General features: G+C 41.9%; 1 protein-coding gene across 5 annotated transcripts; it reads right to left on the bottom strand.

The window, feature by feature from the left end:
* Nucleotides 1-27,843, bottom strand: AMPD1 (adenosine monophosphate deaminase 1). 5 transcript variants are annotated; one of them, XM_003933501.4, is made up of 16 exons: nucleotides 27,736-27,843; nucleotides 26,065-26,076; nucleotides 20,559-20,739; nucleotides 18,781-18,943; nucleotides 15,824-15,989; nucleotides 10,084-10,303; nucleotides 9,431-9,560; nucleotides 7,893-8,087; nucleotides 7,163-7,294; nucleotides 6,709-6,872; nucleotides 5,259-5,385; nucleotides 4,912-5,075; nucleotides 4,150-4,270; nucleotides 3,292-3,465; nucleotides 3,021-3,131; nucleotides 6-2,658 (listed from the first exon to the last, which is right to left on the bottom strand). In XM_003933501.4, the coding sequence occupies exons 1-16, from the start codon at nucleotides 27,755-27,757 to the stop codon at nucleotides 2,500-2,502; spliced, it is 2,241 nt and encodes a 746-aa protein (XP_003933550.3). In that variant the 5' UTR covers nucleotides 27,758-27,843; the 3' UTR covers nucleotides 6-2,499. The 5 variants fall into 5 exon arrangements, with proteins under 5 accessions (XP_074237320.1, XP_010342354.3, XP_003933550.3 ...); XM_074381218.1 differs by lacking the exon at nucleotides 26,065-26,076 and adding an exon at nucleotides 24,736-24,882 and having other exon boundaries at nucleotides 27,736-27,824; XM_010344052.3 differs by lacking the exon at nucleotides 7,893-8,087 and having other exon boundaries at nucleotides 2-2,658; nucleotides 27,736-27,819.
* Nucleotides 27,844-27,946: the final 103 nt, after the last annotated feature.

Here is a 27,946-nt window from a genome sequence, read left to right as displayed (position 1 = left end):
AAAAAAATCATGCCCCAATAAGTAAATAAATGTGGATATTGTTTGTAGTAAAATTTGAACACTCATCTTTATGGGCTTCCCCAATCAAAAAAAAATTATTATCTAATGTATCTATTTACTTATTTATTGAGACAGGGTCGCTTTGTGTCACTAACACCGGAGTCCAGTGGCCCAATCATAGATCACTTGAAGCCTCAACCTCCTGGGCTGGAGGAATCCTCCCACCTCAGCCGCCCAAATAGCTGGTGCTATAAAGCATGCACCACCGCCCCCGGGGAGATTTTTTTATTTTTATTTTTTTGTAGAGACAGGGTCTCACTTTGCTGCCCAGGCTGGTCTCCAACTCCTAGGCTCAAGCAATTCTCCCGGCTCAGCCTCCCAAAGTGCTGGGATTACAGCCACTGTGCTGAGCCCAGAAATATATTTTTTTACCTTTGCATTCAGGAAGATTATTTGGCAAAATGAGGCAGGTTGAATTCCAAGTATGACATGTGAAACCAAATTTGTAGATGTAATAATGAATTCACATGCATGTATTCTACTGCCCTCTCATGGGTAAAATGGAGACATACATAATGGTAGCTTATGTATGGTACCTTTGAAGCCTGAGAATACAGTGTTTAATGTAGCAATTTGTATTATTTTGATGATGAGGAAGACAAAATAAAACAAAATCTGGTTCTTTAAAGGACTTACAAACACTTAAGAAACAAAACTTTAGAAATCAGGAAGAGATTCTTATACCAGAGCTAGTACAAACATGCCATCAGGGTTACACCTATGCTTACGGCTGCCTGTACAGAATGTGGAAGCTTGCAGGAATTTGCTTTTATTTTTTTTTCCATTTGAAAGTTCAGGCTGGGCACAGTGGCTCACGCCTATAATCCCAGTACTTTGGGAGGCCAAGGCACGTGGATCGCTTGAGCCTACGAGACTGAGACCAGCCTGGGCAACATGGTGAAACCACGTCTCTACAAAAGATTCAAAAAATTAATTGGTCGTGGTGGCCTATGACTGTAGTCCTGGCTACTCGGAAACCTGAGGTAGGAGGATCCCCTAAGCCTGGGAGGTTGAGGCTGCAGTGAACTGTAATTGCACCACTGCACTGTACTCCAGCCTGGGTGTTAGAACAAGACCCTATCTCAAAAAAAAAAAAAAAAAAAGTCATTAGTTTCTGAGACATTTCACAAAATTCTCTTTTTTACTTATAGCCACATATTCTATAACTTCATGCTGAGGACAACTAGAGGATAGGAATGAAATCATATTCTGTATACCTTTGGTGTTTAGAATGTACCTGATACTTTAGCTATTTGGTCAATAATTGTTTATTGAGTAAGTTGAATGAAATATCAGCCCAGCCACTACATGCCAACACAGTTGTACGTGTGGAAGAATCATCTGTCCACTTGGAATTTCACCTGAACTTGAGTAATAGGCATGCTTCTTTTTTTTAATTATTATTCTTTTTATAATTTTAAAAACTTTTTTATTCTTTTTAGTTTTTTTTTCTCTTTACTTTATACTGAGAAAAGTGCTTGGAAGGCATGCTTCTTAAAAGTTGTATGTACATTTTACTTTGGTAAGCAAAAGCATTTGAAATGTACCAGTTTAGCTCACTATAATCTTATTGTCAATCACATCCTTAAAGCTAAGAATTCTTTTGTAAGGAAAATTCTCTCTGAGTACAATAACTCATAAGTACTGCTTTTCTATATTGTGGTGCACCCTCTAGTTTTGTCTAAGAAAGCCACTATTCACTATTCACTTATACCTTGTCAAAGGACTTTTTTCTTTTTTTTTTTTTTATAGACAGTGTCTTGCCCTGTCGCCAGGCGCCAGATGGAGTGCAGTGGCACAATCTTGGCTCACTGCAACTTCCACCTCCCGGGTTCCAGCAATTCTCCTGCCTCAGCCTCCCGAGTAGCTGGAACTATAGGCATGGGCCACCACGCCCAGCTAATTTTTGTATTTTTTAGTAGAGAGGGGGTTTCACCATGTTGGCCAGGATGATTTTGATCTCTTGACCTCGTGATCTGCCCGCCTCTGCCTCCCAAGGTGCTGGTATTACAGGTGTGAGCCACCGTGCCTGACCGTCAAAGGACTTTTTAATGGTTCTAAGTGCCTTAACCAAATTTTGTTCTATAAACCAAAAGTCTATCTCCCAAAAAGTCATTTTCTTGTATTTTTGCCTGGCTTTAATGGATATTTTGCCTGAAAGTCGTAGAGACTGCAGTCAGAGAAACCCACATTCTCACTGCTACCGTTCGCCAGGTGTATCCTTGTGCAGGTTATTAACCTTACTGGCTTTAGTGCACTAATTTCCCCAAAATGGAGATAATAATATCTACTTTATAAAGGTTGTGAGAAGGATTAAATGAAATGATATCAGTGGAACATCTAATATAGTCCTTGGTTTATAGTAGGGACTGATAACAGGTAACTATTATACAAACTCTACAATGAATCTCACTTATATTATTATTTAGTTTACTAATTTTATTCTGTTGATTTAAGGCCCTCAGCAATTAAATTGAGTTCATAACACCAGGTTTCATAGCGATAAGCCATTCGGATTTGGGCTACGTTTGTCCTCCGGATGTCATTTCCAGCAGGGCCTTCCTCAAGATAATTGTCACCCAGAAACTTTGCTTTCTCCTGTAAGAGAAAGGGATGCAGAATGATTGTTGTCTCTTTTCACCCTAGTATAGACAATAATTGCCTTCTTTACAAAAATCCCTTCTTTACCTTAGCCACTGACAAAAGAATAGTAATAAACCACTAAAAGCACTCATCTAGTGCCTCAGCATTCACAATCTGCTGAGAAATCAAGTGTATTTTACTTCCCTTGCCCCAAAGGCATGGGCAAGGAGATAGAATAATCCCTTCTAGTCCCTATCCATAGTAATGGCATATGATTTGTGGGACAATTTTTCTGCATGTCCTTCCCCACTACTTTTTCAGTATTCAAGTTAGCAGACCCTATACCCAGAAGGGCAGCCATTCAAGGACAGGTCTACCTCATGAGAAATTCCACACTGCAAGACACTGTTCCTTGCCACTTCACACATATCACAGGTGCTCAGCTTGAAGACTTGTGCAGCAATAGCATATTCTTCCATTAGAGGCTCCTGCAGTTAATTATTAAATGAGGGAAAAAGTAATGAATTAATTAATAATATGCATCCCGCTCAGAAAGAATAATCAAATGCCTTAATTTGACTTTCAAATTCTGGATGGAAAACAACAGTCCAGTAAAATGTACTTGTATTGCCCAGGCCCATACCATACCTTGGTAAAGTGGAATTGCATTGGGTCATCTGTAGACAGTGAGATCATTAACCCTTTCTGAAGGAAATCCAAAAAAGGATTTTTGGCATACTCTAGAAATAGGCTATTGTTACTTAGCGGTGACATGGCGATGGGAATCTGGGCTAAGAAAAACAAGTACTGTAACACGGGACTCTGAAAAAGAAAAGTGAAAAATATTTAAAGATGTTGAAAAAGGAATACAAACTAGAAACAATCTCATGGTCTGCCTTAAGCTTCAGCTTTCAACAAAATCATCACTTGTTCTTCAAGTCCCTTAATAAGGAGAATTTAGGAGTTTTTCAATGTAAATGCTATTTAGAATAAGTGTATTTAGGATACATTAATTTTCAGAAGGATTGAGTCAAACCAAATTGTTTATTCGATCTGGAATTGCCTATGCTAGATGGTCTGTCTCAGGCAAAAAACTTTGCCTTGAAACATTCTTTGCTTTCTCTCTCTACAAGAAAGTCCTGACTCTCAAAAAAAAAAAAAAAAAAAAAAAAAAAAAAAAAATCTTGAAGCATGCTATAACAAGAAATCTGGCAAAAACTAGCTTAAGGTAAGCCAGGCCATCTCCGATTTATCCCTTGTCAGGATTCTAAGCTAGAAGTCAGGAGATCTGCGTTAACTTATCTCTGACAGCAACTAGCTAGGTAATCTTGAGCAAGTCCCTTGCCTTCTCTCTGTAGAATGAACTGCACTAAACTAAAAAATCTTTTATGCTCTATTTGAATATGATTCCAGTGTTGATAATGACTTGTGACAGCATGGTTGGTTAAGGGAAAAAAGATTCCTCTAGCTCCAATATAAAAATTAAGAAGAGAGCTTCCAACTCACCTTTTTTAAATTCAGGCCATGAGAGATGTTATCTGCGATCATGAATGCTGTCATTAGATGGGTGAGGGCTCCAGCTTCCCCACAGTGAGGTCGGAATAGAAACGTGTTCATGCCTCGTTCCCTGGGGAAACAGAACTGTTACAGGAATTGCAAGTTCTGGGTATGGAGTGATTTACAGAATCAGTAGAAAAATGAACACTCTGGCAGGAAGTAAGCCATCCAAATAATTAGGTAAAACAGCCCCAAATCATAATCTTAATTCTTGCTAAATACAAAGTTTCTAAAGAGAGGCAGCAGAGGATATTGGGGTAAGGAAGCAAGTCAAGTGTTGATTGCCTGGATGGAAATATCTTCAGTCTCAATAGGAAAGTTACCAATATCACCATCTCATCATTTACTCCATTCATACTTCAAGGGAGAAATGTTTCCAGAAAATCCCAGTGTAATATCTCTCTACTTATTCCTTACCCAAGTATACAAGAAGGGTAAAATGAAGTTTTATAATTAATTGCACAATGATTAGTATAAATTCCTAAACTTCCAAAAAAAGGAACTGGTTAAATTATTGGAAGCATCAAAATATCAATTTTTGCCCCTAAATAAATAAACTGAAGAAAAAAGTTAAGGGAAAGAAATTTCTGATTTGGGCCAATTGAAAGCATCACAGTAATGCACTGAGGCCTTGACCACCTTAAGTGCCAATGTATGAGGAAAAGAGCTGTGCCGAATAGGCCCTCCTAGTTCCAGTTGTCTCCTACTTACTTTCTCAGGCTGTTGAGCACCATGATGTTTGCATACATGTAGTAGGCATAGTAAGTGTAAGATGGATTCTTTTCCAATGTCCACTCCTGGGGCTTGGGACTCTTGGAGGAGAACATGTGGCCACTGTGTTTGGACTCATCATCCACACTGTCAAAGCCAGTGATCTGTTAGGAAAAGTGAGCCCTGCAGTCAGTTCAGTCCAACTGCAGGGTCCCAGTCCTCACACAAATTTTCAGGTCCAAAGGCACAGACCAAACAGAAAGAGATAAGCACCAAGAATTAGTCATGACCAGGTAGGAAGGCTGGTTCATGAGCATCAGTACGAAGGCCTGAAGGGTCATGCTTACATGTTTGAGGAAGACACTGAGATTTGGGTCAGCCTGGGGGTTGATGGTGGCCTCAAACACTGGCATGAAAATATTCTCCAGCATTTTTCCAAAATGTGGAAGAAAATTCTTGGAACGGAACACATCACTAGAGGCAAGAATGAAAAGAATTTAGGAGAAAAAAAAGATTTTTAGGACTGTTAGCCCCACCCAGTATGAGGGAACCAGAGGACCAAATGTCATGGACAGGAAAAGACTTCGTATATCGATCCTAGGCCCATGCTCCTCATATGTTCTTCTTGGTTACCTAAAAAGAGGGATTCAGTTTGGGCTGGACATAGTAAGTAAAAATTTTTGGGTGGACCCTATGCCCCCATCTTTTTTACAAACCTTTATTGTAGGAAAACTAAACCTTCACAGCTAAGTCCACATAAAGGAATATAGCAATTATGTCACAAAAATTTCAATGATTTATATATGTGTGCAGCTACAAGATAGCATGAAATGATACCAAGAATACCTCTGATCCGATTTAACAAACTATTATATAGCATTTAATATATGGCAACTACTCTCCTCCGTGTCCAGAAGTATTAACTAACGTAATCCACATAACAACTCAATAAGTTAGGTACTGTTTTTACCTTGTTTTAGGGATGATGACACTAAGGGCACAATGAGGTGATATAACTTAACCCGAAGTTGCACAGCTAAACGGTAGAGCCAGGAGTCAAGTATCGCCACTCTGGGTCCAGAGTCTATACTCCTCACCAACCTACCGCCTCTCTGCCTATTAGACAGGAAGTATTATCCCAGTCAAAAAATTATTTTTTTGGCTTAAAAAGTTAGGATGAAACTTTTGCATTGCAGCAGGTCACACGGAACTCAAAGAAAGGCAGGTAGCCAGAACATATATAAACACCTAAGTTAGATAAAAGATCAATGACCCTGGACAAACCAAAAGAGAAGCCATCCCTGAAGGCGATGAATGATAGCAGGTGGTATGAAAGGGAGATGACTTCCTCAACAATACCATTGATAAATACTCACTGATTGTGGAGAACCTGAGCACTTGTAGATAAGACGGTTGACAGACAGTGGTAAAGGTTCTGATACAAGAAAGCCACATCCCAGTAGAGATGAGCATGGGAAAGAATGGACTTGACACAAAGAAGACCAGGTGAAAAAAAATGTGTACCAAACTACATAGTTCTTATTCTATCGTAGTTTAATCATTCTCAGCCAGATATTTATGATCCTCATAAAGCTAGAGAACTGAACTGAAATGATCTTTCTAGCTCCTGTCCGTGGTTAAGGGTGCTGCACGCAGAAAGGACAAAATGAAGCATGCAGGACCCAATAGTGAGTGCGGATTTCTTTCTAGATGGGCAACACATTCCTTGTTCATGCAGGGGAGTTGAGGCAGATAAGAAAGGGCAGGCTTTAGAGTTTCTGATGGGCAGGTACATACTAGATCCTGGGGACCTGGATCATCCATGTCATGTTGGGGCAGTGGATACGGTTGCAGACGAACCAGGAGGAAAGTTTGCTCCACTCGTCAGGACTGCGGCCATAGATGGACAGGCGGGGCTCGGCATGCTGATACTTGGCCTCCACCAGGTCTGCACCTACTTCCTGCAAAGCCAAGGGAGAAGTCCAAGCCAGGGATTCCCACAAGTTCCTCTGGGGTCTAGGGAGAGGAGATTCTCATTCTATTCCTTTTGGAATCTGAAAGGGTCAGATCCTTAATCAATCTTGAAACCACACCCTTAATTTCTCTACCTTAGGAACAGAGGTCTTTAAATATCTTTTTTTTTTTTTTTTTTTTTTTTTTGAGACAGAGTTTCACTCTTACTACCCAGGCTGGAGTCCCTTTCCTCAAGAACCATGCCAGGTAACCGTAGATCTGATTGACTCCTCCTCACCTTGATGATAGTGGCAAAATATTCCCCATTAATGTAATTGTCTGTCTTCAAATAGAGGTCCCGTAGCTCACTTGCTCCTACAGGATTGTATTTGTCATTGAACTTATCAAAACGCTGGAAGGTCTGGCGTCCCTGAGTCAGGAAAAAAGAGCAGAAACGTATTTTTGCCAGAACTGTCTGGACACAGAGAGCTAGAAAATAGTTAAGCAGAACTGGGGCCTGGTAGTGGGGAAGGGCATTGGGCTCCAAAAATGGAATTTGAGGCTGGGCACAGTGGCTCATGCCTGTAATCCCAGCACTTTGGGAGGCTGAGGCGAGTGGATCATGAGGTCAGGAGATTGAGACCATCTGGCCAACATGGTGAAACCCTGTCTCTACTAAAATACAAAAAAATTAGCTGGGTGTGGTGGTGCACCTGTAATCCCAGCTACTTGGGAGGCTGAGGCAGGGAAATTGCTTGAACTGGCGAGGCAGAGGTTGCATGAGCCGAGATCGTGCCACTGCCCTTCAGCCTGGCGACAGAGCAAGACTCCGTCTCAAAAAAAAAGGGGGAATTTTACTGGGACAGGTGACAATTAGCAAACTTTAAAATTGTCAAATTGTCTGTGGTGCTTTCAGGCAGCATGGTAAGCCAAGCTGGTTAAGAGGGCTCTGAGAAGGGAGGGCTTGTAGGAGAAAGACATGAGGTTCTGAGTATTAAAGTGAAACTGACATTGATGTTTCAACCTACAGCATGAACATCCAGAGAATCAACAGTCAGGTCATAAGGGTGCATTTTTAACTTAGCAAAAAGTTCCTTTAAGGTCATATTCTTCTCTTTGGTGCTATAGACCACTCTGTCGGCATCAATTTGGTAAGATTTCTTAATAAAACGCAGCAGATGTTTCTGGTTCATGCAAGCAGCTGCATGGATATGGGTGTCCACCTGTGTGTACATTTAGAGAAAGAAGAAAACATCAATCAGCCTTAGCTATCCTCTCTGTTTAGAGGATATGGTGCTGCAAATCCCACTGTGTTGGGACAAAGTAAATAACGAGGATGTGAGCTGATGGAAGTGCTTCAGCAACAAAGAACTCATTACAACCATGATGTGCCCATGAGAGGATGTAAAAGGTTAGGCTAGATGCAATAGTAATGCTTGCTTCTTCTGTATGGCTGTACATCCAATTTATTTCCTATGTCTGATCCACACAACATTCTTCTGGACCATTGTTCACTCCTGAAACACAGCTGGAAGTGAAGTAACTACCGTAACTTTCAACCCCTAAGGAGAAAGTGTTGAAATTATGAAGCCATGACACAGTGATGGCATTTATGAGGTAGATATTCTTATAACTAAATTTTATACACTGAAATTTCAGCAGATTTAGTCCAAAGTTGTATAGGCAGCTAAGCCAGGATTTGGGCCTGAATCTCTGCTCATATATTTCCTATTCCCACTTCGTTGTAATCATTTTAATGGTCAAAACACATCTTGGAAGTATTTCTAATTGACTGGATTTCACAATCTCTAAGCTAACTCATTTGATATTCACAATCCTCATGTGAACTGGATTGGGCAGATGTAGTTCTCAATTTTACAAACAAGGACACTGAAATGAAAATATTTAGTTACTTCCTCCAAGGTTGTAGAGTCAGGAAGTCAAAGAAAAAGGACTAGAAGGAAGATCTTTCAAATTCTAGAATGGTCATTTTTAATGTTTTGTTGTTGTGGTGGTTGTATTTTTGTTGTCAATGATAATTATAATTTTTATGTTAAAAATGTGGCAAACCTTTCTATGGGGAAAACAATAGAAATGGCACTTAACCCTAACCCTTTAGACATAATCTATCTGTTTTTACTAAAATCCACTGAACCTGTAGAAATCTTAGATTAATCAGAAACACACTGTTTCTTTTTTTTTTTTTTTTGAGACGGAGTTTCGCTCTTGTTACCCAGGCTGGAGTGCAATGGCGCGATCTCGGCTCACCGCAACCTCCGCCTCCTGGGTTCAGGCAATTCTCCTGCCTCAGCCTCCTGAGTAGCTGGGATTACAGGCACGCGCCACCATGCCCAGCTAATTTTTTTGTATTTTTAGTAGAGATGGGGTTTCACCATGTTGACCAGGTTGGTCTCGATCTCTCGACCTCGTGATCCACCCGCCTCGGCCTCCCAAAGTGCTGGGATTACAGGCTTGAGCCACCGCGCCCGGCTGTTTCTTGTGCTTCTCAAGAAATAATTGGATTGTTTTTGCCCAGGAATGACCTCTGAGCAACTAAAATGTTTACCTTCCTGCAGTTATAAAAATCTCGGTGGGGGTTGTTTTTCAGCTCCTTTAACTCGTCCATCTCATTGAGCATCTGATGGACCTGGAACTTGGAGGAAAGGAACTTCAGGCGCCGGTGGGTGTAGGTCTTACTGTGAAAAATAAAATTACATAATTCCAAAAAGTTGCAGACATTCAAGAAAAACAGCCACAATTTTGAAACTGTCAGGACCTTTATCATTCATATTGAAACAAACTTTTCCATTTACTCTGCAGTTAATCTCATTGAGAAATAGTGGGCTCCAAGGGCTTAATCTTTTCAACAATGTTGGACATAATAATGAGGGAGAACCTGGAAAGGTGTCTTAAAAATCAGTGGAGAGAGTGTTGCTCAAAGTCAAAGGTCCTGGCTTTGGGGTCAGCAGATTCGAGTGTGAATTCTGGCTCAGCAAGTTGTGTCACTTGAGGCAAGTTACTTAACTCCTCAAAGTCTCAGCTCATAAAACTGGAATTATGAAAATAACCACCTCACAGAGCAAGTGTAAGGAATAAAAGGAACAATGTACATGAAGGGTTTAATGCAGTGTTTGAACATAGTACCCATTTAGTACATTCTTAGTCTTACCATCAGTAGTAGTAGTAGTACTAGTTGTTTAGGTCTCGCTAAATACTTACACAGGTCCTTGAGCAATTAAAGCAAGTAAAAAATTCATATCATCTAAGAAGGTGTCCAGATTTGGGTAAGGAAGTGGCTTAGGCTCATCTTTGCTGGCTGCTGCTTCATTAGGATAGACGTACACTACACCGTCCTTCATTTTGAGGTGATAGCCCAGGTTTTCAGGAAGCTTGTCTGTTTGGAAAGGATCTTCTCCCTTCTTCACAGGAGGAGTAAAGACTTTTTCAATCAAACACAGAATAATATATTAGCACATAGGATGAACTACCACATAAAAATCACTGAAATCTGAAATACTACAACATCTCACTAGCTTGGAATCTGGTACTTAAGTTGTAATTGTCTGGAATTAAGCTAACCTTTATTTTTGCATTATTTTTCAAAGGTAACTGAACTAATAATATAAAATGACTATAAAAGTAATATGTTGACCAGATGTGGTGGCTCACGCCTGTAAATCCCAGCACTTTGGGAGGCCAAGGTGGGCAGATCACCTGAGGTCGGGAGTTCAAGACCAGCCTGGCCAATAGGGTGAAACCTTGTCTCTACTAAAAATACAAAAATTAGCAGGGCTGTGGTGGCATGAGCCTGTAATCTCAGCTACTCAGGAGGCTGAGGTGGGAGAATCACTTGAACCCAGGAGAGGTACATTGCAGTGAGCAGAGATCGCGCCGCTGCACTCCAGCCTGGCGACAGGAGATCCTGTCTCAAAAAAACAAAAAGAAAACAATATATTATCTAGTGTAAGGATGATTTTCAAGTTCTTTGGAAGTACTGTTTGCATAAAGTAACCAATATACTGCTTATAAACTATCTTTTTTTTTTTTTTTTTTTTTTGAGACGGAGTTTCGCTCTTGTTACCCAGGCTGGAGTGCAATGGCGCGATCTCGGCTCACCGCAACCTCTGCCTCCTGGGTTCAAGTAATTCTCCTGCCTCAGCCTCCCAAGTAGCGGGGACTACAGGTGCGCACGACCATGCCCAGCAAATTTTTTTTTTTTTTTTTTTTTTTTAGTAGAGACGGGGTTTCACCATGTTGACCAGGATGGTCTCGATCTGTTGACCTCGTGATCCACCCACCTCGGCCTCCCAAAGTGCTGGGATTATAGGCGTGAGCTACTGCGCCCGGCCTAAACCATCTTAATTATTTACTGAAGTTGGTCATCAAAGGCTTTCTGTTTAGAGCATATTATTAGCTGTTAGATAACAACATAAAAATAAAATTCAAGCCGGGCGCGGTGGCTCAAGCCTGTAATCCCAGCACTTTGGGAGGCTGAGGCAGGCGGATCACGAGGTCAAGAAATCAAGACCATCCTGGTCAACATGGTGAAACCCTGTCTCTACTAAAAACACAAAAAATTAGCTGGGCATGGTGGCACGTGCCTGTAATCCCAGCTACTCAGGAGGCTGAGGCAGGAGAATTGCCTGAACCCAGGAGGCAGAGGTTGCGGTGAACCAAGATCACGCCATTGCACTCCAGCCTGGGTAACAAGAGCGAAACTCCGTCTCAAAAATAAATAAATAAATAAAATAAAATAAAATAAAATAAAATTCAAACTACAGTTAAAAAATAAATTTGAGGCCGGGCACGGTGGCTAAAACCTGTAATCCCAGCACTTTGGGAGGCCGAGGTGGGTGGATCACGACGTCAAGAGATTGAGACCATCCTGGTCAACATGGTGAAACTACGTCTCTACTAAAAATATAAAAAAAATTAACTGGGCATGGTGGCACGTGCCTGTAATCCCAGCTACTTGGGAGGCTGAGGCAGGAGAATTGCCTGAACCCAGGAGGCAGAGGTTGCGGTGAACCAAGATCACGCCATTGCACTCCAGCCTGGGTAACAAGAGCGAAACTCCGTCTCAAAAATAAATAAATAAATAAAATAAAATAAAATAAAATAAAATAAAATTCAAACTACAGTTAAAAAATAAATTTGAGGCCGGGCACGGTGGCTAAAACCTGTAATCCCAGCACTTTGGGAGGCCGAGGTGGGTGGATCACGACGTCAAGAGATTGAGACCATCCTGGTCAACATGGTGAAACTATGTCTCTACTAAAAATATAAAAAAAATTAACTGGGCATGGTGGCACGTGCCTGTAATCCCAGCTACTTGGGAGGCTGAGGCAGGAGAATTGCCTGAACCCAGGAGGCGGAGGTTGCGGTGAGCCAAGATCGTGCCATTGCGCTCCAGCCTGGGTAGCAAGAGTGAAACTCCGTCTCCAAAAAAAAAAAAAAAAAATTTGGATCTTTATCTTATTTATGCCAATCTTTTTTACTAGCTTACTTTAGAGTATTTTTTGAAATAGGCTTTTAAAGATCAGTTTTGGGTTCACAGTAAAATTGAGTAAAAAATGCAGTTTCCAGGCGGGGTATAGTGCCTCATGCCTGTAATCCCAGCCCTTTGGGAGGCCAATCTGGAATATATTAAAACTTTTGCTGGAAAATAAGATGCCTTGGACATCTCCTAAGCCTCACTGGCCTGGTTCAAGGACTCATTGGTATGAACCACTCAACCCAACAGCCCTTCATGCCTCTATGGTGGTCACTGAAGGTCATGCAAACAGTAAATTCCATAACGCTGGTAGGTCATAATTCAAATCCAGTACATGGAAGGCCCTCTACTAAAATAAATCATGCATCTTGAGCACACAAAATTTTCGGGTGCTAACTGAAAAATGTTTCATTTCAGTACCCTTAGGTACTTTACCTAAGAAATACCTTAGGTCAAAGCGGCTGTAATTTCTTTAACTGGGGGTGCGGGCATCCTTTGTGTTCAATTTCAAATGGGTGCTTATATTCCCAAGCTCAAGTCCCCATTAAAGTGTATACTAGAAAATTAAAACCAATTTAACACACAGTCTTTAAAAAAAAAAGCAGCTCATTTTTCTCTAACAAACAGTGTGGCCAAATTACCCTCTGCCGCAATAAAAAACCTAGCCCCTAAAGGGAAGGAAAAATAATCCAACAGCTTTCCTTAAGCAAGTGTGGAAGGCCTTAAAAAAGTACACCCCCGTCACCAAACTTTAGTATTAAAAATCAGTTAATACTAAAGGACAAGTCTATTAGCCAGCAGCAAATATCAGCAAAAAGCTTTAAAAGCTGGCTTTGGAACCAAAACAAAATCTAAAATCATTACTAAACCAGGCAACCTCAGTGTTTTATGAAAAAAAAAAAAAAAAAAAAAAAAAAAAAAAAAACAGGAAAAACAGGATAAAAGGAACAGGAAACATTTTAAAAAGGCAGCCTTAGTCATGGCTCTCAGGCAAGCAAACCCCAGGGGCTCAAATAAGGGAAAGGCTTAGATTAGCTACCAGTCTAGCAAAACTTGTTACCAGTGTGGTCTAAAGGAACATTTCATAAAAAATTGCCCCCAGAGGAATAAACCACCATCTCATCCTTGCCGGCTGTGCCAAGGGAATCACTAAAAAGCACAGTGTCCCAGGGGATAAAGGTTCCCAGGGCCTAAGGTATCTAACCAAATAACCCAATGCCAGGACTAACAGTGCCTAAAGCAAGTGCCAGCACAAGCCATCATCCTCACAAAGCCCCAGGTAAAGCTAACCATAAAAGTCCAGGAAGTTGATCTTCTCCTGGACACTGGCATGGCCTTCTCAGTATTTCACTCCTGCCCTGGAAACTTAGTGCTTGTTAATTCTCTCCCCTCAAACTCTCCCCCTCTAGGCCCATTCTTGGAAAAAAATATTTTTGGTCATTTTGTCTACCCCAATGGCAGTTAAGGTGGTGAAAATTAACTCATAAATTCATCACATTCAGCTAAAGCCTTGGACACCTCCTAAAAAAGTCATAAATCCTCCACTCCATAGCCTAAAGTTCCAGAAAACAGCCCTTTATATCCCTGCAAACCATTAAAAAATCTGCATCTGCTTTTCCAACAAAATCCCCAGGAAAGTAACCACGCATAAGTCTAATTTATATCCTGGCATCAACAGGACTATAACCCTCAACTTTGCTATCTCTCAAACTCCGAGTATCCTTTTCCTAGTGGAAAGGAAATCTGTCTCTTTCTAGAAAAAATGCTGCTATTTTGTAAACCAGTTAATTGTTGTTTTAAACATAAAACTTGAAAATCAATCAAACACAGGGCTAAAAGCCTTCCAGAAACAGCATTGCAAGGCTTGTTCAAAACTGTCCTGGCTCTGTTTTCTCCTAGGCTCGTGTATAACCATTCTATATTTGTTGGCGTCTGGGCCTCTATCTTTAACCACCTTGTCACATTCGTTTCTTATAAAACCGTAAGGTCACAAAGAATCCTGCCACTGGAACTGCGGATGTCCTTGGCTTGTAAGCTCTATCGTCAACCTCTAAATCATCCTGCACCCTTAAAAGGCTCCCCTCTGAAAAAAAAAAACCTCAACTTCAAGGGCCCCTTCTAAGCCCCATTTCAGCAGAAAGTAGTTTAAAAGCAGTCAACGTCCGCGTTCCAACAGAAGTTGGGCTTTCTTGTTCAAAGCGGAGAATGAGGGAATGTGTTCTCTTTCCAGGTCCACGAGGCAGCGCAGTTTCTAGGGCAAAAACTTCCCAGTGGCATGCCCCACTCCCATCTCTCTCCATCCGGGAGATTTAACAGTTTACGTTTGAATTTCACAGGTGTGGGAAGAAACTAAGAGTCAATCACGCCGTTGGAAGTTCTAAGGAACTCCTTTCCTTGGCCTGGGGTCTTAGAGAAGGTGGGGGTTCCTCCCAGGTTAAAAGTCCTCTTCCTCCTCACCCCTTCTGCCTCCATGTTTGGATTCCCTTCCAGGAACACTCCCTCCGTGGAAGCCGTCTTTCTCTCTCCTGGATTTCCCCTCTGGAGTCCGCTTCCACACTGTCTCGTGGAAACCCGTCTTCCCCTCCTGAACTCCACCTCTCTCTATTCCCTTCCACTCAGTGTGGAAGCTGCGTTCCTCTCCTGGATTCCATCTTTCTGGATTCTCTCACTCAGAGTGAGAATTACCTGTTTCTTTCTCTTTCCTTCTCCTGTTTCTCTCACTATTTTAATAAATCACTTTCTACAAACACCTTTAAGTCCGGCATTTACTGCGCACTGCGCTGTGGTCCCCTCTCTCATTCTTAAGAGGGCAGGAGACCAAAAACCTGAAAAAACCTCCTCTCAGGAAAGCTGATGGCACCCTAAACCCCCAAACCCCAATATAACCCAGGAGGCTGAGGCAGGAGAATTGCTTGAACCCAGGAGATGGAGGTTGCAGTGAGCTGAGGTGGTGCTGCTGCACTCCAGCCTGGGCAACAGAATAAGACTCTGTCTCAAAAACAACAAACAAATAAAATGTAGTTAGGAGGCCAGAGGGTGTGGGCCTCAAATGCCCAGCTAAATACTGAACTTTGCTTTGTAGATAGCAAGGAGCAGCTAAAGGTTCTTGTCAGGAGAAGGATGTGCTCTGATCTGTGTTTTAAAAATTAGCACCAAAGTAAAGATGAGCCAAAAGAGAGTAAAACGAAAATTTAGCAGAGTAGTTAAAAAGCTCTTGCAATGATCTGGGCAAGGAGAAGGCTAAGCCTGAATGAGGGTTTAGGGAGTGGTGAAGAGAAAAGGTTCAGAGAGATGGTGTGCAGACTGAAGCCAGCGGTTGGACATCTGAGGAAATGGGGCCACAGGTGACTATTACTATGATATGTTTAGACTGAATTACTTACAGTCTAGGGGCATATTTTACATTGAATATTTAGCAGTTTGAATGAAAGATATACTTCATACGTTATGTAAGGGAATTGTTACCTGGATAGAAGCTCTCATTTGCTACCCAAGCCTGGCCGTCGATGTTCCGCAAGTATTTGGACGGGGTTTTAGGGAACCTCTGAAACGACTTCTGCATGTATTTCTCCCGTATGCAGAGTGCCCGATACAGACCTTTGCAAACAATTTCAAAATCTTCAACTGTAACCTGCCAAAAAAATAATATCAGCATATCAGCGAATCCCATGAGAAACTGAGAAGTGGGTGAAGCTTATCCTTGACACCTCCCAGCTCTCCTGTGTGTAACAGCCCATTCTGAGCCTCACCACTCACCCGGCTGCTTCCTAATTGACTTGGGATCTGACTCTCCCTCCCAGAGCAGGTCCGGAAGCTATTCTAGCTTTTTTTGTCTCTACCAAACTTACCTGTCCTACAAGTCTTCCCCTTAAAATCTTGTATTCGTTTGTTTTTGGTTTTTGTTACATAGAAGGGATTATCTAGCTAATAGGATTAAAATAATCCATTTTAACATGGTATATAATTTCTTCCTTCCAAGTACGTGCGGAGGTTTTAAGTACAAGACAATACCTCAACTGAAACACCATTTGACTCAAACTGTGAGAATTCAAACCACTTGTTGGTCAGTAAGGGAAATATTTTAGGATGAATATGGGGTCATAAATCTCTCAAATCCATGCATTGCCTTCTTCACCTACCGTGGATCAGAACATCACTCTGTGAAAACTTAGTCTTTTAGATGGTTTTATTTGTTTTTTTTTGAGATGGAGTTTCACCCTTGTTACCCAGGCTGGAGTGCAATGGCGCGATCTCGGCTCACCGCAACCTCCGCCTCCTGGGTTCAGGCAATTCTCCTGCCTCAGCCTCCTGAGTAGCTGGGATTCCAGGCACGTGCCACCATGCCCAGCTAATTTTTTGCACCTTTAGTAGAGACGGGGTTTCACCATGTTGACCAGGATGGTCTCGATCTCTCGACCTCGTGATCCACCCGCCTCGGCCTCCCAAAGTGCTGGGATTACAGGCTTGAGCCACCGCGCCCGGCCTTATTTGTTTATTTTTATTTATTTATTTATTTTTAAAGATGGGGTTTCACCATGTTGGTCAGGCTGGTCTTGAACTCCCGACCTCAGGTGATCCGCCTGCCTTGGCCTCCAAAGTGCTTGGATTACAGGCGTGAGCCACCACGCCCGGCTAGATGGTTTTAAAAATAATTTTATTTCTAGGTAAAAATAGAGAGATTCTAGAGTAAAGCTTTATTAGAGCTGCTGGAAATTTCCCTGAGCCCATCCCCAACTCCTGGCTTGGCCAGGCATGCCCAAGTAGTTATAACTTAACACCGCTGAATGCTCATTGTCAGAACCTGCAGACTTTTACTCTGGGACTAACACACACTTGTCCCCAGTAGTTTAAGGTCCAGATATTGATCCTGAATGAGTTTAACTATTTTAAAGACCTGCTGATCTTAGCCCAAAGAGTCTGGCACAGGTGCTAGGTCTGGGGGTCTGCTCCCATGCTTCCAATGGCATGCATAGTTCATTGTCACCTAATAGGCCACTAGTCTATCAGGTCCTCAAGAATGAGAGCTGAGTCTTACTCACCTTCATGTTCTCAGCACTTAGCACTCAATGTCTAGCACAGAATAGGTGCTCAATAAAGACTGATTAAACTGCAGCTAGTGTTTATCAGGGATTAATGATCTTGGGAGCCGAGCCCTGATTTCCCCGTTTGCCTCTCTGTTTAAATTACAAGGATGAAGACTAATTTGGGTACAGACTACAACCAGGAAGAGCATAGACCGTTGCTCAGCAGCCCAGCCACATTCGGCCAGCAGGTACAGCAACATACTTTGCTTTTCCCAGACTCCAGGTCAAGGTTTCGGGGGCCCTCCAGTTTTCACAGGAGGAGAAGCTACTCCTTGACTTCTGTACATTTTGTTCATCCTCCTAACGTCTTTCTTTTTATTCTTGTTTTCATTTCCATCAAGCAACCGGGTATGAAGTTTATCTCCAAATTTTGATGTTATTTTGAATTCTGGAGTTCTCCAAACAGTGTTTCCCATGTACTCACCTCTATTAGACATTTCTTTTTAGTTATTTAGTGTCTAAAACCCCTGCCATTTAGTGAGCACCCATGTTATACAGAAAATGATGAACGAGAATGAGGTGCATTTAATTGCTCCGTCACTTTTAAGTGTCTTAGGACTGACCCTAAGTGGGTCGGTTATATGAGAAGGGGGCTCAGCACTGGTCATTAAAACTATATTTGGAGCATCAACTGATGGCTGTACAGCAGTTTCACCAATATGATGCTGATGCTGCAAGTCCGTGTGGCAGAGATTTATTAATTGACCAACTGTTCTGGATGAGACAAGAAGGTCAAGTTGTTTGTGACATGAGTTGACCATCCCTGTGGTGTACTAGAGTCTGTTCCAAATAATGATCTACTGTGTAAGCAACTGCAAAGAAATTGGAGAGTTCAGCTCGTCAAAAAACAATAGCCTCATTCTAACCTCTCTCTCATTTTCCTTCTTTTCTCCTGTTCCTTCTTTTTTCTCTTCCCTCTCTCTTTCTCTGGATCCATTTTCTTTGGTTGCTTTATGCCACCTGCAACCCTTCTCACTATCCCATGCCTCCCAGAGGCTCCCTTTTCTGATTTATGATACCATCAATGAGACCTGACCACCCTACCGCTCTCTTTGGTCCTTCGCCAAAATCTGCCCATTGTATTCTGTAGCATACACACTGCATTCTACTCCGTATTCTCCACGTGCTATCAAATAAGATAGAGGAGAAATTACGTGGGATGATAAAAACAACACAGAAATATAAGACATACCATATTAGTATTTGAAATGCAATTATGTAGTGTAACAAAGGACAGGTGAGTGAACACCTCCGTCAAGAAGGGGAAGGTAAGGAGCTAGAACTGTCAAGCTGAATGGTCTCCTGGTTGCCAAGTCTGAGTGACAAGGAGCAACTCACCCCAGAGGCATAGTCACCAGTGATCTGCACTCTCTGAAAGTCAGGCACGGTCTGGTATGTTGGAGATGAAATGTATTCATCAATGTGGGACAGTTTGGTGGAAGATGTTTCACTTAGTGGAATGGACAAATTAACAGTCTTCCGTCCTTGGAAACGCTTTTTTCTGGGTTCGAAATTGAAAAGAGTTAATTTTGTCTTCATCAGATGGTTCATTATGATAGATGGGACAAAAAGTAAAAATTAAAATGTAGTTGGGTATCAGAAACAGGATTCATGCATAGTGAGAGGAAAAATCACTGAAGACAAATGATAGTGTGCCCCTCTCCCTGGTCTACCTTGGGACGGCCTCAGTGTTCCTACTAGAAGGCCTTCACCATGACACCTGTCTTCCCAGGCAGTGCACCCCCGGCAGAACAGGCAGTCTAAGTGCTAGAGAAGACACAGGCTATGTCAGTTACTACCTGTATCATTTTATTCATGTTCCTTAAACATGGATAAAGGAGCTCCCATCTCCCCACCTGGAAAAAATGGTGCAAAAATGACTACCTTATAGGAATTCTGTGAGATTTAATGTATAAAATGCCTAGCACAGTACCTGGAACTTCTAAGGTGCTTAATGCTATTTTCTCAAATCAACAAGTATTTACTGACTCTGACCCAGGTTTATTGCTTTGACCCAAATCCGATGTCAAGTCCTATGGCGGATACCAAAAGAGGTGGACTGCTGTTCTTTCCTTAAAAATGTAAAACCAAGAGAAAGACAGCAGAACAGTCTTTTTCCCCTTGAAGCTGGTGGGATGGGTGGGGGCTTCAAGGAGAGGGTTTCAGCAAAGTGGTTAGTATGAGTTTGAGGTTTCAGGACTAAAGTGTGGCTGCTAGTGAATCCTAGCGTGGTTCAAATAAAGGCAAATAGAGTTGGTGGAGAAGGAATTTCGAAGACTGTTTGGGGGAGGCAGCAAGTGTGTATAGTAGACATAAGATGGGCAGGGCATGAGGGCAGAAGCGGAGAGCAGTATTCCTAAGGCCAGGAGGTGGTCATACTAGCTGGAGGACAGGATTCTTGTCAGGGAACCTAACATTAAGTTTGGCCTCATCAGAAGATGAGGGCTCTTGAGTCCCAGTTTATATAACCATTGTGTGTAAATTGAATATGTTCATGGCAGCCATTTGCCCACTTTGGTTTGAAATAATTCTATGGTATCTCGAAGTCCTCCTGCTTAGATGGGTAGGGAGGCTTCAATCAGGGGAGATGTGAATGAGATAGGAGATGCACTGCTTTCTTCTTTTTTCATCATTGGCACCCCCTCACTCTACTCACTCTAGGATATACAGTGTGCAGGGAAAAGGAATTTTTTTTTTTTTTTTGAGACAGAATCTCGCTGTGTCCCCCAGGCTGGAGTGCAGTGGGGCAATCTCGGCTCATTGCAATTCCACCTCCCAGGTTCAAGCGATTCTCCTGCCTCAGCCTTCTGGATAGCTGGGACTACAGGTGCGCACCACCATGCCTGGCTAATTTTTGCATTTTTAGTAGAGACGGGGTTTCACCATGTTGCCCAGGCTGGTCTCAAATTCTTAATGTCAAGTGATCTGCCCACCTCGGCCTCCCAAAGTGCTGGGATTACTGTGTGACTCACTGTGCTCAGCCTTAGGAATTTCTAACTCTGGCAGAGTTCTTCCTGTGAGTTGAACCGTCATTCGGCTAAATTGAACTATATCGTCCCTAGCAGATCCCCCTCCTTAGGTGCCAATATACTAAGCATTCTCCTTACACCACTTACCTCCTGGCTTCTATAGAAGTGGACAGAGTGTCCAGATGGAATACGTGTGCCTGCATCTCACGAAGAGAAATTGGACAGATCTCTTCCACATCAAAGGGGGAAATCTCCTGACGACCTCCTTCATCTTTGACTTCAGAGGCAAACACTTTTTCAGCAAAGTTGCGCATGGCATCATCAATTTCTAAAAGAGGTTTTCACATATTAGTGTTCAAGCCCCTTTTCAAAAGTCATCTGAGAGTGTCTGCTGCATGTAAGGCATGGGGCAAGGACTGTGTTGCGTGCATGACTCCCCTGCTTTCCAACCAGGGGCCCTGAAACACCACAGAGCTCAGCGCCTGCTCTCCTTTTAGTGGATTTCTGTATGGGTACCTTGAAAAGATGCTCTCAGAAACATGGGTCAGATTCTCACAGCACATTGCAGAAGAGTCCTAAAGATGGTCCGAAAGATGAGACTAGGGCCTTACAGGACTTCACCTCATGGAAGATCACCTATTTCTGGCAAGGCTAAATTTGAGTTCATAGTTTGAACCACGCAGCACAGTTCTTCCCATTAGGTTGGTGGAGATTTTCTGATGGTTTCAAAGATGTGGATAAGGTTATCGGTCCTTGGAGTTTCCTTGTTAAGGAGAACCAGTGATTCCAGTGATCTAAGTAGTTTTGAGAAATAAATGTCTACTTTAGGGCCTTTATTCTGCTTAAGACAGATACTGTGTTTCTCTCACACATCCAACTTTGTTTTTTTCGAATCCAGACAACTTGGTGATATGCTGCTGTGTGCAGGGAAGGAACCACTAACATTTACTACCTAGTGCTGGCAGTCCTATTTCTCGTGGACCTGGGCCTCAATAATAAATGACCATTGGAAGGCCAATTTTACCTGTACATACCCTAATTTTCCCATTCATTTTTTTTTCCCTTGAGATGGAATCTCACTCTGTCATCAGGGTGGAGTGCAGTGGAGCAATCTCAGCTCACCGCAACCTCCGCCCCCCAGGTTCAAGCAATTCTCCTGCCTCTGCCTCCTGAGTAGCTGGGACTATAGGCACATGCCACCACACCAGCTGATTTTTGTATTTTGAATAGAGACAGGGTTTCACCATGTTGGCCAGCATGGTTTTGATCTCTTGACCTTGTGATCCACCTACCTTGGCCTCCCAAAGTGCTGGGATTACAGGCATGAGCCAGCCACCATGCCCAGCTTTCCCATTTTTAAAATGGGGAGAGATGATGCTTCTTAGTTTGGCAATGAATACCCTAAGACCCTCAGATATAAGAAAACCAGTGTCTCTGAGCACTGTGGCTCATGCCTGTAATCCCAGCACTTTGGGAGGCCAAGGAGGGTGGATCACTTGATGTGAGGAGTTCAAGACCGGCCTGGCCAACATGGTGAAACCCCCTCTCTATTAAAAATATGAAAATTAGTTGTGCATGGTAGTACATGCCTGTAATCCCAGCTACTCAAGAGGCTGAGGCAGGAGAATCACTTGAACCCAGGAGGTAGAAGTTGCGCTGAGTCGAGACCATGCCACTATACTCCAGCCTGGGAGACAGAGTGAAACTGTCTCAAAAAAGAAAAGAAAAGAAAGCCAGTGTCATCATGGAAGATGGTGATGGCTACCAAGTATCCACCTTTCTGTTAAATTCCACTATGTTTTCCACATCCTCAGTGTTTTCTGTCTGAAAGTCATGACCTCTAATACTTTTCTTGGCATTTCCAGAAAAGAGCGGGCAGCAATAATGACAGTGGCAAACAGGTAACTAATTGGAGCAACAGAGGAAGACAGAAACATTCCCAACAGGTTGATGGAGCAAACTGTATGCAGAGAGAAAGATGCCCCCACCCATTAATGTCTATACAGGCCTGCAGAAGTCCGTATTTTCTATTCTAAGTTAGGTAGATGTCATGTGTTGAAGCTCCTTGCTGTTCACTTACCACGTCCTACATCTTCCTCTATTTCTGTTTCTTTATCTGTAAAATGGGAATACTAATACCTACCCAACCTCGCTGGCAAGGCTGTTGTGACACGAAGTGAAATAATGTATGTGGAAATGCCTTAAGGAAAATAAATCACCAGATTATATTGAATGATGTAATTTGTAACATTGGTCAAACAGATATTTGGTGTGTAGGGTTAGCTTGGGCTACGAATGAGATGATAAATGATATGACTTAGTACATGATAAAATGTACATTGGAGATGATAGTAATTAATTCATAACTTCACCAACAATAACAGTTCAGCCAGTTTTTAAAACCTGGTGTGTTAAGCAAAGTTAACAGCAAAGCCCATTATATTGGTCCAACTTCATGCGTTTATCTGCCTCGTTAAACTCAAACACCTGAAACCAAAAAGCATTTTTATATGCTATGAGTAGTTCTTTGGCAAGCACCATGATCCATGAAGAAACAGATGGAACACCAGGTAAATGCATTCGATGGCCTGAGAATGCCTCCACACCCTACTGCCAACTGATCCCCAGAAATAATCTGACTTCTCCCTGAGCATCGCGAGCAAGCACATGCATCTCAAGGGAGAGTGGCAAGCAGAAGTTGGAAGAGGCTGCATGCACCGTGAAGAGCAAATGGAAATAGGACAGTTGGTTATGAAGATGAGAATGAGGATGATGATGCAACTGGTGGATCCAATAATGCTGGAGGCCTCGGGAAGGACATTGTGGAAACAGACGTCCAGAAACCGAATCCTACTTGCTAGACTCTTACAGAACAAGCATTCATTGTCTGGGATCGTACATTTCTATTTGTTTCATATTTTTTTTTTTTTTTTTTTTTGAGACGGAGTTTTGCTCTTGTTACCCAGGCTGGAGTGCAATGGCGCGATCTCGGCTCACCGCAACCTCCGCCTCCTGGGTTCAGGCAATTCTCCTGCCTCAGCCTCCTGAGTAGCTGGGATTACAGGCACGCGCCACCATGCCCAGCTAATTTTTTGTATTTTTAGTAGAGACGGGGTTTCACCGTGTTGACCAGGATGGTCTCGATCTCCTGACCTCGTGATCCACCCGCCTCAGCCTCCCAAAGTGCTGGGATTACAGGCTTGAGCCACCGCGCCCGGCTTGTTTCATATTTTAAAACAGTATTGTTTTTTACTAAGATTGTATCTCTCTAAGCCACTATAGACAGTTGAAAAGTAGAAACTTTACTCTTGAGAAGTAGCTTATATGATGACCAGGAGTTATATGGTTGGTATTTCCTTCCACTGAATCAACTACTTGATTTGACTTCATGTAACCACAACTGAAATTTGATTCCTAATTCAAGAGCTCTGCCTTAAAAACAAACAAACAAACAAAACAAAACAAAACAAAACAAAAATAACTTTGAGGCCTGGGTCTGGCATGGTGACTCACACCTGTAATCCCAACACTTTGAGAGGCTGAGGTGGGAGGATTGCTTGAGGCCAGGAGTTCGAGTCTTTGGAGGCTGGGCAACACAGTGAGAACCCCATCTCCACAAAAAATATTTTTCCAAAATTAGCCAAGCGTGGTGGCATACACCTGTAGTCCCAGCTACTCAGGAGGCTGAGGTGGGAGGATCGTCTGAAGCCAGGAGGTTGAGATTTCAGTGAGCCATGTTTGCACCATTGCACTCCAGCCTGGGCAACAGAGTGAGAACTTATCTCAAAAAGCAAACAAACAAGAAACCCCAAATTTCAGGGAGTGGTGTTGATTATAGAAAGGAAAGAGGGAAACTTATATTTCAAAAGGTAAGTTGATAGGCTGGGAGCGGTGGCTCACGCCTCTAATCGCAGCACTTTGGGAGGCTGAGGTGGGCAGATCACCTGAGGTCAGAAGTTCAAGACCAGCCTGGCCAACATGGTGAAACCCTGTCTCTACTAAAAATACCAAATTAGCTGGGTGTGGTGGCATGTGCCTGTAATCCCAGCTACTCGGGAGGCTGAGGCAGGAAAATCACTTGAATCCAGAAGGCAGAGGTTGCAGTGAGCTGAGATCATGCCACTGCACTCCTGCCTGGGTGACAGAGCAAGACTCTGTCTCAAAAAACAAGAAAAAGAAAAAAGAAAATGTGTCTGTGACAGCAGGGTGGCCTTGGGCAAGCCACATAATCACTGGGAGCCTCAGTGTTCATCATCATAAAGGGGAATGTTAATAATAATAACGTCAACTTCAGGGAACTGTTATGAAGATTACACAAACATACTTTAAAAACTAGGCAATACTGTCCAGAAGTTGGAGATTATTATTTTTAACACAGGAATTGCAAGACTCTTGAGAAGAGGAGTATCATGCTTGCTTCTTCACCCAACAGGTCCAGAAAGCGTGCTTGTTTCTCAGCAGTGCTTTATTACTGTGTAGGAAAGACAAGGTTGTAGGTCTTTCATCTGCCACATTTCATCTCCAGAGGAATTCAGAGGCAGACCTACTATCAGTCAGCAAAAGGACAGGTCTAATTTGAGGTTGAGGGGAATATACAACTAAAGTTATAGTTTTATCTAAAATAGGTTTTTAAGGCTGGGCACAGTGGCTCATGCCTGTAATCCTAGCACTTCGGGAGGCTGAGGCAGTTGGATGATTTGTGGTCAGAAGTTCTAGACCAGCCTGGCCAACATGGCGACACCTTATCTCTACCAAAAATACAAAAATTAGCTGGGCGTGGTGGTGAGCACCTGTAATCCCAGCCACTTGGGAGGCTGAAGCAGGAGAACCACTTGAACCCAGAAGGCAGAGGTTGCAGTGAGCCAAGATGGTGCCACTGCCCTCCAGCCTGGACAACAGAGCAAGACCCCATCTTTAAAAATAAATAGATAAATTAATTAAATAGGTTTTTATTTTATCTGGTCACAAAAATTTACAAGAATTTTGTTGTTGGTGTTGTGCTGGAGTTGGTTTACTAAGGCAAGACTCAATAGGCCCCTTTGGCTAATCTGTCTTTTATTTTAAAATTTTAAACAGGCTGGGTGTGGTGGCTCACACCTGTAATCCCAGCACTTTGGGAGGCTGAGGTGGGCAGATCACTTGAGGTCAGGAGTTCAAGACCAGCCTGGCCAAGATGGTGAAACCCTGTCTCTACTAAAAATACAAAATCAGCCAGGTGTGGTGGTGTGCGCCTGTAATCTCAGCTACTTGGGAGGCTGAGGCAAGACAATCACTTGAAACTGAGAGGCAGAGTTTGCGATGAGCCGAGGTTGTGCCTCTGCACTTCATCCTGGGCGACAAAGCAAGACGCCATCCCAGAAAATAAATAAATAAATAAATAAAATAGATAAATAAAAATAAGCACCTCATGAGGTTTTCTTTTTAGAAATTATATGTATATATAAAATCTTTACACACGCACTAGAATCCAGAAAGGCCATGAGCTTCTTTGTTATGCTATGGGATATCTATGGTCATTATTAATTTTTGTTGACTTTCAAGGCTATTATTTAATAAACACTGCTGAAAAATAGCCATGTTCCTGAATTAAGGAACCGTATCATTTTTTAAATGATACTCTGACAAATGGCAGCAAAAGTAATGCAATACTCACGTTTCTCTTCAGCTGTATGAAGTAAAATAAAACAAGATAAAATATGCGAACAACTTTCTGAAATCACGGTGGCTATTAATCAGCGCTTTGGGACAGATGCATGTAAATTGCTGTTATTTCTGCTCATCCTTCCAGATTCTCTACATTTTGCTACCATTAGAAACCTTGGGAATAGGGTCATTGTACAGCTCTTCATTTTGTTTTCTATTATGTCTCTTAACATTTTTAAGTATACTTTTTAAAAGGCACTCTCTTGTAAAATATGATTTTGTAAAATATCTGATAAAGAAAAATGGGAATGCTCATATGATGATGGTAGCAGTAAACGTAAAACAGCTCATTTGGTAAACCATTTATTAACACCTACCAAATAATCATTTCTGAGAAGCTCTCCTATGGAAATAATCCTCGAACATGGAAAAAGTTTCAGGTGTCAATACTACTATCCGAATATATATATATATATTTTTTTCCATATATATATATATATATATACACACACACACACACACACATACATATATATATGTTCAGATAATAGTATTGATAATACTATAGTTATTATAGTTCTGATAATAGTATTCTTTATCACATATATATATATATAAAGAATCTAAGGGAATAGTTAATAGAATATTTATGCAGTCTTTTAAAATGGTTTTTAGAAATAGTTTGGGATATCATGGTAAAGTGGATAAGTTGTAAAGTTAAACCAAAACATTATCCTGCCAAAAGATTACATGTGCGATATAATTATAACAGTGTCTTTTTTAAAAATTCTTTAATTTTACACAGAAAAGAGATGGAAAATAAAGAACATTAAAATGTTAAGAGTAGATATCTTTGGATAATGGAATGTGCTGATGTTTTAAATTACCCAGCTTTTGGCTGGGTCCAGTGGCTAACAACATTTTGGGAGGCCGAGACGGGTAGATTGCTTGAGCCCAGGAGTTTGAGACCAGCCGGGGAAGCATAGCGAAACCCTGTCTCTACAAAAAAAAATACAGAAACTAGCTGGGCATGGTGGCACATGCCTGTAGTCCCAGCTACTAGGGAGACTGAGGTGGGAGGATCACCAGAGCCCAAGAGCTTGGGGTTGCAGTGAGCCATGATCACGCCACTGCATTCCATTACTGAATTTCCTAACTTTCAAAATGAGTGTTTATTTTTTCAGCACAATTTCTATTTCACATAAAACGTGTATTTCTTTTATCATTTAAAAATTATAACATTATTATTTAAAAAATTTATCCTGTGTACAAACCTGGACTGCAGAAAGCTATTCTCATGAACCATGAGAATAAACAGATTGGGTTATTTTTGTCATGTTCATGATTTTCAGCTCGTACCATAGACAGAGCCACTGTGTAGGAGCCGTCTCAACTATGGCAGCACACCCTTTGTTTAGACCAGCAGAGTAGATAATAAATATCTCACACATTTCTCTATTGGGATCATCAAAGATGCTACATACATAGTAACAGTTTTAGAAACTTACCCACATCCCAAAACTAAAAACAAAAAACCCTTGAAAATATTTTGTGTTTTCCTGAATTGTATTTTAAAGTTATCATAAACCCTAAATAAGGAATGATCGAAGCTGATAAGGTAGCTAAAGGAACAGTTGCATATGAATAAAAAACAACTGAGCTCTCCACTTTATACACCTACCTGGGAGTTTGAACAGAGGCATTGTTGCTGAGCTCCTTGATTCTAGGATAGCACAGTGGAAAGGAAGAGAGAGGAGACTGTGGGATGACTGACTGGCACTGTAAAATTATCCTGACATTCATTTTATTATTTTGCTTTGCCCCCTGAAATTTGACCCTTCTCTGTTAAGTGGAGAGAGATGAGCTTTGGACCTATTTATAACTTCAGCCAT

Source organism: Saimiri boliviensis, chromosome 11 (genome assembly GCF_048565385.1).
Source record: "Saimiri boliviensis isolate mSaiBol1 chromosome 11, mSaiBol1.pri, whole genome shotgun sequence".
Lineage (NCBI taxonomy): Eukaryota > Metazoa > Chordata > Mammalia > Primates > Cebidae > Saimiri > Saimiri boliviensis.
Note: the sequence above shows the minus strand (reverse complement) of the source record. Positions and strands in the feature narration are given on the sequence as shown.